The following is a 10,164-nucleotide window of genomic DNA, read 5'->3' as shown; positions in this document are numbered from 1 at the left end:
CATCGCTTCAGCTCTAATGAGTTTTTTTTAATCTCTTAGCTTATTGTTTTTATGATATGGATGAGTATAATTCTCATCAATTTGTATAGGTCAAAGCAGACATTTCAGCTTGTCATAGTAGGAAACCACAGGTGTTGTTGATAACACTAATAACGGCTCTGTTCTCTTCAAGTGCTCCAGTAAGAGTGACAGTGAGCAAGCATGCAGTACCCTGAAATCAAAGCAGCTAAATGGAATACAGCCATCATTAATTTCTTTATTTGCACCTGTGTTGTTCTATTGGTAAACAATGAAGCTCCAATAAATCTCACACCACCTACCAACCACCAATGGCCAAACAAAGTTACAAAGTGGCAGATGAATTAGCTAGCGTCTTGCGAAATAAATGTCCAGTTATTTTCCTGAGAAGTTGATGGGTACCAAATCAGAACTAAAGAGATGCCAGTAGCCACTGGACTTACTTTCGTCAGAAGCTGAATTCTGTATAAATGTCAATGTGTCTGCTGAATGTGTAACTTACGCAGGCAATGGCAAAGGTCCATAAAAACAGTTTGGACATGTCATTGTCAACTCTTATTTCAAAAAGAGGTGTTTCCAATGAGTTGTAAATTACTGCGGCTGTGCTAGAACACAAAAGCAGCAATCATAAAGCAAATAAATATATTTCCCAAACTATGACATGATCAAAAGTATGTCCAATGGTAAATAATAAGATCGTTATCTCTTTAGTCGAGAGAGTAATGCAGGGATGATGGGGTTTTTTTTGTTTGTTTGTTTTTTTTTTGTAGGCCAACACAGAAGTTAGCATTGCCCTGGTTCTCTCAATAAAAGACAATTGTTTTTTTTACATTGGACCTTGGATAATTGCAGAAAAAAAGCTATGTGACAAACAGAAGTTCATGAGTACATGTTCAGCATTATAATTTTCACAAATGACCACCACTTTTATGATTTTTGAAGCTTAAATACAATTGCCAGAAGTATAAAGCTAACATTAGGCTTTTAATGAACTGCACCACGGCTGCATGACTTTAAAATTGCCACCACAAAAAGTCTGTAAAGGTGTGTTTAATGCAAAGACTTCTAGCAGGCCAGTGTCATTTAGCCATTTGTAAACAGAATTCACGAGTGGGGTGTTTTGTAGAACGTAGAACAAAATGTGAAGGTGTCTTTAGCTTATGTAAACCAGAAACAGTATTTCAGCCATCTTACCAAAAACCTATTCAAAAAAACGAAAAACGAACTAGTTTCCAGGCTTTAGGACTCATTTCTGCCCCACTCTATTATTTTAAACTAGCTTGTCAACTAACAAGAGTAAACCAGCTAAAGTATAGGTTTATAAAACACTCATTGCAAGGCTCTCTTTCTTTTTATCTGTGTTTGGTGTGATTCATAAACTGTGGCCTTTGTTGAGAAAGCAGTTTGCAGTTATGTCATTGGGTCTTTTTGTGATGTTGGATATGTCCTTGGTGCATTCTGGGACTGAATCTAGATATTATGACATCAAGCTGTTTTATTAAGCCTCTGCATTTGATGACAAATTTGCCAAAACAGGTTTATTGGATAGCGGTTCTGTGTAGTCCGCTTGATCTCCCCCTAATGGCTAAAAAGTGATTAGTGCAGCTTTAAGCACCCCAGAGAGTATAAAATGAAGGATAGTTGGAATAGTCATGAAAAGATTTTGGATGGCATTATATTCCTACCAGTTTTGGGGAAAGCTGACATATATTCAAGAAACTGGGATCCTTTTACAAGACAGTTTTGGAAATGCGAAATCAGGGCCAACTTTACAGTAAGGGTAAGAAGATGATGAGTCAGCAGCACTTTGACTTTAAGTTATAATGGTATGTTTTTAGTGAGTAACTTCAATTTATTTAAATCCCTGAAGCACTTAAGTAAAAGAAAGGAGGGTGCACATTATTTCCATTTGGATCAAGTTGATGAATCTCCGTGAATTTCTCTAATATTACTCAAGGTTTACAAAAAAGGTGTCTTTATGCATGAGGCTTTAGTTGGGGGTGACAATTATAGTCCCAGCACTTCTGATTTATTAGGTGTATTATTGGCTCAAATAACAGGTCATTATCATTCCTCACAAAGCGGAGAAGGAGAAATAAGTGTTGGGAGGAAAATTCAGTGAAATTAAATCCATTGCATCTCCATGGCCAGTCACAGAATGTCAATGCATTTGCAAAAGTTTAAACTGGGTTGTCAATATGCTTCATCACCCCTTGCTACATTATGTGAATTTACAGTGTGCTGACATTGCTGCATTATTACTGAGTCTCATTTGTTTACAGAAGGGTTGAAACATTCACTATCAAAGCAATAGGCTCCACTATTAAGAAAAACTGTGCACAGTGGCCAATGAAGGTCGTTCGTGTTTGTAAAATGTTTCCAAAGCCTTTGAGAGTAATACCTCACATCGCCTTACAGAAGAACCGCAGAAAAGGTCCTGCATTGTGTCTCAGTTGTTTGTGTGTGTGTGTGTCTGTGTGTGTGAATCAGTCACGCCTCTTTATCTGTCTGCACATACGCACAGCCAATTGCCTTGAGACAAAAGGGGTCACACAGTTAAACATTGTTGGAGTGATGACGGACAGCATACTGAGGCCACAATGCACAAGGCGGCGGCCTGTAGGGGCTGGTATAGGCTAGCACCACTCTCTCTAATACACACACACACACACACGCACACGCACACGCACAGAAAAGAAAAGAGGTTCATGCTGCTTTTTTTACAACACACACAGAAATCCTGTAATCCTTACTTACATGAATCTTGTCTTTTGACCCACACTATAAAGTTGCGATGGCAGGTTGTGTATCCATGCATGACAAAAAAAGGTGAGCAGAGCAAAGAGGGATGCTGCTCTGATAGTGAGGAGAGAGGACTGAGTGGGAGGAGAACATTCAAAGCTTTTTTGTCAGAAAAACATCTGAGCACAAACAATTCAAACCACACAAAAATGTGCTCTGCTACAACTTAATTCAAGTCCAAATGAAGAAATGATTTTTCCTAAATAAGGGTATATCTTTCATTCACCATTGTGACTGAGTTAGGCATTTCTAATGTGCTTTCATGTGTAAGAACGCAGTTTTAGTTTTGCTATCAATCATCTTCAGAATTAATCCTAAAACCCGGAAATGAGCATGTTAGCACTCCCAGTTCCCTTTTGTCAGAGTTGATTTTTTGAATGGGTTTTTGGTTAGATGCCTGTAATAAGGTCTGTGGTCAACAAAAGCTTAAGAGACTTCATGTTTTTTTTTCTAGCTTTTTCTAGCTTAGCTTTTTACTTCTGGTGATTACATTTACACTTAAAAAGTCTTAAAGTGGTGTTCAATGTGAATTTGGTCTATCAAGGGAAGTTAAAGTCAACCAAAACATAACTTAGAGGAGCTAATAATTAGCATACAGACATAGGAGTGTTATCAATCTTCTCAGTGAATTAGCAAATTTCCCCAAATTTCAATTTATTCCTGCATAACACTTTGATTGCATCCAAACTTCTTTACAGCTCCTCAATTTTGAATGATGTATTATGTGAACTTTGACATTATTTGGTTGTAATCAAACTAATATTCCTGTATTTAATATTTTGGGTTAAATGTTTATAGGAAGCTCAAAGCAGATTGGTCCAGTTGTTAGTCAAATTATACATATGATACATTTTAGAGCCTCAATTCATCATATTATTCATCTATAACCATTTAGTCTTACAAAAAAAAGTCCAAAACAAGATACAAAAAATGGTTTATTTCCAAATATATCCCTTTGCTTCCTATCAACAAACAGTAGGTGATAAATTAACACACACACACACACACACACACACACACACACACACACACACACACACACACACACACACACACACACACACACACACTATCAATCCTCATTGGTGTCAGAAAAATGTCCCCACAACAGAAAATGGAATGATTGTAAAAGGTTTTGAACTCAACAGCAGAGATGCAGTAAGTGGATGCAGGACTCTCTTCTTTGCTGGTGGCACTGCAGCTGAACTGATGTGGTGCGATGCATGCACAACAGAGGGAGTGAATAACACCACAAACTGCTCTGAAGTAGCATATCGGCCTGCAGAGGCTGACATATAAAAAAAAAACCAAACAAACCAAAAAGTCACTGAAAAACAATTACCTCAACATATTGTCAATATTCTTAGATTCTGCAAAGAAATCCCTGCAGGTTATTTTACCTTTGTCCTGCTCCCCCCTCCTCAACCCCTTGTTCTGTCCTTCAGTTTCCCACAGGGGACTGACTAGTAAAGGATAAACAACAGATAGAAATATGACAAAAAAATATCTGCATCGTGCTCTTTCCTCCACTCTCTGCTTCAAAGCTGCAAGCTGATTTTGAGCACAAGGACAAGGTTACAGGCCCCGTGGGAGCGCGTTGACGGCATTATGTTACACTGCCAACGCCTCTGACAATATTGTGCCTTATTAATCATTGATCTGGTCGCTGGTGTTAGATTCAGTGCACTGGGGATTATGTTCACAGTGCTAAAGGTGATGATACATAGGCAATTTTTTAAGGCAATGAATATATAATATCGAGTTTCTGGCAAAACATATGCCTTTGAGAGGGATGGAGATTAACAACAGAGTTAAAATGTACTTTATATGGATCATAAAGTGGTTATTAAGGACAAAACATATGAGGAGTAAAAAACCAGCACAGTTAAAGATGCTGACAGATGTGCCCAAACGTGATGTAGAGGTTAAAATTCTGCATAAAGCAATAACTATGCTTAAAGAAAAGGATCAAATTTGATGAGGACGTGGCACACCTTTCTTTCAGAGAAATCAGTCTGCAATATTATGGCCCTTTGAGAAATAAACAATGACCCATCACACTTACTCTATATTGGCACTACACAATGTTTGGTTTACATGTTAAACAGTAGAAAGCTACACATCTCAGTGGACAAGCCAAGTACCCAGAAAAGGCAGTTCTCCAAATTCTATATTTCATAATATTTCAAAATTTTGTCTTTCAGAAGAAATCATGATAAAAAGTAAAGTATTTTTCTCCCAATTCTTTTCTTAATTAACCCCGAAATGAGAGCTTGCCGGAAGCCAAAGTTATCAGTTCATTATTCACATATTAAAACCTTTTGCTGGAGTCCTGAGGAGCCCTTAAAAAAATCACAGGTCAGAGGTGATGTAACAGCCTTTTCCGTCCTAAGGAAAGGGTTGTCTTACTATGGAACAATTTCATGTGTCCTCCTGCGCCTGTCCTCTGTTGTCCATTGCAGACAGGGAGCCAAAGAAATGAAGAGAGGAGAGGGAGAGGAAGACAGACAGAGAGAGAAAAAATATCCATTCGTCTAGCAGCATCTGTGCCCTTTAGTTTGTCCGGAGCTGGTAATCTGCCAAGAAATGTAACAGCGGAGCATTAACACAGCTTTCTTCCCCTCATCACTCCTGCACTTCACATAACTGCCAATATGAGCCCCATTAAATCCCTGAACAAGATTTGCACAAATACTCGCTGTAGTGGCATTCTTCTAAATCACATTACCAATATTTAACACATTCCTTTCTTAGACAGATATTTAATCTTCTGCCATTTCAAACTAGACTTTTGATAAAAAATACATTTATTATAAGGACTATTAGCAATATCTCAATCTTCAATTTGAACAAAGTTGTTATATTTATTCTGTACTGTTTATTAAAAAGATAACACTGACTTACTTGGGTTAAACCTCTTTACCCCATTTTGGGCCATAGGGCGTCGACCAGAGCTCATCATCTCACTCTTAAAAAGATGACACTCTGTGGCCAAAAGTATGTGGTCACCGCTGTCCACATATTTTGGTGTGGGGCAGTTTTTCATGGGTTGAAGTAGACACCTTTAGTTCCAAATGAGGGAAATATTATGCTATAGACCTCAATTATATTTTAAACAACGGTGTTTTCAAGTTTGTTGTTTTGGGAAGGAAAATCTGCTCCAGAGATAATAAAATCTCATTTAGAATCACACTGATATTCCTAAAAACACAAATAACTAATAATCCAGATGATTGCCTTACTCAGCAAGTGTGTTGTATAGTTCACTCCATATGTCTAAAGAATACTTCACATGCAAGATGACTGTTTTTATTACTCAACACATGTTACTTTAAATTAGCAAAGAAAACATTGCTTTTTTCTGCATGCAACTCCCGCAACTCAGCGGTGAACGGAAAATCCAAAAAAGGCAAACATTCTTCATTAGCTAAAGGGGCCATGTTTAAAAACAGCAAAACAACATTAGACCATCCATTAACAAACTCTAACACAACTCGTGCAGTGTCATTTATCCAGTTGTAAGCTCAGTACTTTCCAGACACATGTATTTTTTGCTAAAACATGACACTGTTAAACACTGCCACCTATGAGCACATGCTTACTTATTACCTCTGCTATTATGTAGTTCCATGTGTAAGACTGCTGTACCGTGTTGTTTTAAATTCTAACATTTTGGTGAAAATGCATATGTTTTGGAAGTACTGAGTAAACGACTGGATAAATAAGACTTGTATTTATACATGAGTTGTATGACAGTTTATAAAAGGATGCTATATTATAGTTGTTGTTAAACATGGCCCTTGTTTACTTTAATTCATAAAGAATCTTTTTTCCTTTTTTGGATTCTCCAATTACCATGGAGGCAGGTATGTTTTCTTCACAAATTAGAAGGAAGAAGGAAGTGAGATATTTACATACAAACGGACATTTTATGTGTAAAGTATTCTTCAAATTGAATTATTTTTACCAGTCCAACACTTTATTAAAAATGTCTGTTTTTAACAGCTTTTAACAAACACCAGTGTCATAAGCTCGAGAACATTGCGGGTTATACGCAGTCCATTGGGAATATGAGGGGCCCCCATTAGCTCAAACATGTCTGTAACAGCAGTAGTCTAGAGAGATGTGAGTGTTATTTTAGGGCAACAAAAATAACAGCTAAAAAGTTGAAAAAATTAAAACCCCAACTTAATGGTTACTGTAAATTTTTTGTTTATGGATGAAAGCAAGTACAATAAGTACAATAACTTAAGTCCTGCAGTGACTATTAATTGGACTTAAAGGGATATGAACATAAAGAAATGCTCAATGACAGATTGGAGTTAAGAGAAACCGGTGGAACAGAGGCTGGCCCAGAGCTGCAGCAGGACTTCAGCTCTCTGTAAAGAAATGCTTTTACCAGCTTGCTGTGAAAGAACTTGACTGTCCCACACAGTAGCTACGCAGTTTGTCACTTTTCTCCTAAGCCAAGCAATTGCATCACCATTGAAATGTACCTCAGTATGTGCACCATAAGTGAACGCATCATTTACACGGCTGCAGTATTCAGCACTGATCCTGACAATCTGTTGCAAGTAACATAAGGATAATAACTCAGAAACCTATTAGAGAGTGCTCCAAGGATGACATTTTTCTATAGACCAATGCGAAAGTTGTCCTTTATGATTTATGATGATACTTACATGTTTTATTCAGCAAGATAATCTTATAGAGCCTCAATGCAATAGTCAGAAGTAAAAAGCTACAGTTGGGTCATGTAACGGCGTCACCGTAACAAGACTCCAAAGTCACCTGACACCTGTTGGCAACCTCCTTCTTTTAGATACATAAAAGCTTCAAAATTTCTGAGTGGTGTATTTACTGATGCAGTTTATGTCACAGGACAAAATGTGAATGTTTCTTAAGCGGTGTTAACCACAGACCTTATCTAAGGGTTGTTACCAAAAACCTTTTCAAAAACCAACTGACTTCGAGATGAGAGAACCAGAGGTGCTAAAATGCTAATTCATTCCTGGGGCACTCTATCAAAGACTGGATCATCAGATAGTTATTGTTCATGTGGTTTTTACAGTCTTTTAATGTGTTTTTCACAAAGTGAGGTACTGTGAGTAAAGTTGGGCTGACAAAAGCTTAAAGGTTATTCAGTATAGTCAGTTCACTTTGAAAATTGACAATGAAGAGAAAAGGACTGTTAGGAAAACAGTAAGTACAGCCAGTAAACTACTGGGGATTAAATTGCCAAAAAGTAAATGTATTTGCAGAGACAGTTATTAACAAGGCAAACATCATCATGGGTGACGAGAGGCATCCACTGGCCTCCTCATTTAACCTGCTCCCATCTGTACAGTGTTATTGCCCCCTTCTTTTTTTTTACAAAAAACAGATCCAAATGGTACTTTATCCTGCAAACTATTACATATTTAAACACGCACAAATAATAAGCAGTATGTCCAGCTGGTCTGGTAAAGTCTCTACCTCTGTCCTGTCTCATTAAATTCCTACTCTATCTATCTATGACTATCTATCTATCCATCTATCTATTTTCTGAACACCTCCATCATTAGGGCATTATCTATACTATGCACTATTAATGTTCAGTTAATGCATATTATTGTTTAAAATGTAAGAATAAGAATTCCACAATCATATATGCGAGTGATGTTTGTGTTACCATACTTCTGGACATTTACTCTATCATACATTACGGTCATTACATTTCATACACACTGATGCTTGAAAACTCTGCATTTTAATTTCAGGACATAATGTGAAACAACATCAGCACGCAGGGGTCACTGGACAGCCAGTATCAAAGATCAGCTGCTGTGTAATGCTGCATAATCATATTCTGACAACTGACAGACGGATATTCGTGAAGTCTTCATTTACTGCTGTACAGTACGGCTGCTAAATGCCTGTTCATCACTCATTAATAAGTCAGCAGACTCAGTCTACAGTATCAGGGTATTGTTTAATCAATGTGAGTGTGTCTGCATGTAGTGCTGAGTGAAATGTGATCAGCGCCGTCCTCTCTTTCCCTCCCTCCCCATGTTGCTGATGGTAACAATAAGAGAAAAGTGATAGCAGCGTTCTCTCCAGCCCCCCCCCCCCCAACTTCATCACTCTTCTTTCTCTCACTCTTTCTCATCTCCTGTCCCCCTCCTCTTCCCCTTTTCTATCTCTTCCCTTGCCGATGTTACCCACTACCGATAGTAACCTTGGTGTTTGCTGAGTGGCACCCTGGGAGCTTCCTGGCACTTTGTGGCATCATTCAACCTCCGGCAGCACCCTGACTTGCACCCGACACATCCAGGTAATGGATATGATGGATGTTATAGAGTGAGGTTCATTTCTCGGGCGCATGGCAGGTATGAAACTTAAGGATTTCTGGCTGGGGTCCAGTGGAGGTATTGGGCTTGCAGCTCCATAACATTTCCATTTGCCCCCCCATTGAAACTAGTGAGCTAGTAAGGAGGATTTTGCTGCAGTACCATCAATATATTGTAGATTTATTGTGGAAATATGCAACAATGTGTGATCTGTCCAAAAAATAACCATGTGTTTAATGTAGAAACGAAACTTTTTCAACATATTTCAACATGTTTTCATGGTGCTTGTCTCTTCTTGTGTCACACTTGACAGATGCAGAAGGGTTCACTTCCAGGGCAGCGGCTGCATCTACAGATCCCTGAGGTGCCAGCTTTGCTAAACATACTTGACTGCATTTTTTCGGCTTTACAGTAGCCCTGATACAAATCTGGACAACTGAGAAACAAAGAATTGTACGCCTTGAGCAAGCAGGCTACAAAGTTTCTATCCCTGGCATTCTGTATGGTGTCATTCTGAGCCTCTGAGGTCATGGCTCACAGTGATAGAGGCAGGTAATTGATATGATGGATGTTATACAGCTGGGTTCACTCCTAGGGCACACACTGAATAGTGATGCTGAGAGACTGATCCTGACACCACTCTAGCAAGGAAAACATAATATTTAACCTCAGTGTAACCTCCGATTTGCAAATGGATTTCTACATAAAAACCATCATGCCTTTAAGGAACATAAACTCAAAATTTAAATTAAAATTAAACAGAAAAACTGGAGTCCATGAGTTCAACACAATGTGGGCACTGGATGTTTGTTACGAATATTCAGTTTAATAAATAAGACCTAAGGTTTTTTTTTTTTTGGTTTTTTTTTAACTTTGTTGCTTATTAAGGTTTTTTTTGAGAAATACTTATTGCAAAGCAAATTTTCAGGGGATTTATAACTTTAGGCACAACAGACTGCTAACTTTTTAGTACCACAATGACTTTATGTTACCTTACATAAATATTTTGTTTTGC

General features: G+C 38.0%; 1 protein-coding gene across 1 annotated transcript in view; it reads right to left on the bottom strand.

Annotated features, from left to right (window-relative positions):
• Positions 1-3,737: 3,737 nt before the first annotated feature.
• The window catches only part of ap1m3 (adaptor related protein complex 1 subunit mu 3), a 35,407-nt gene continuing 28,980 nt past the window's right edge, over positions 3,738-10,164 (bottom strand). The window contains exon 12 of the mRNA XM_042483619.1: positions 3,738-5,396. Within this exon, the coding sequence (XP_042339553.1) occupies positions 5,374-5,396 (23 nt within the window). The 3' untranslated portion in view covers positions 3,738-5,373. The remainder of the gene's footprint in view (positions 5,397-10,164) is intronic.

This window comes from Plectropomus leopardus, chromosome 3, assembly GCF_008729295.1.
Source record: "Plectropomus leopardus isolate mb chromosome 3, YSFRI_Pleo_2.0, whole genome shotgun sequence".
NCBI lineage: Eukaryota > Metazoa > Chordata > Actinopteri > Perciformes > Serranidae > Plectropomus > Plectropomus leopardus.
Note: the sequence above shows the minus strand (reverse complement) of the source record. Positions and strands in the feature narration are given on the sequence as shown.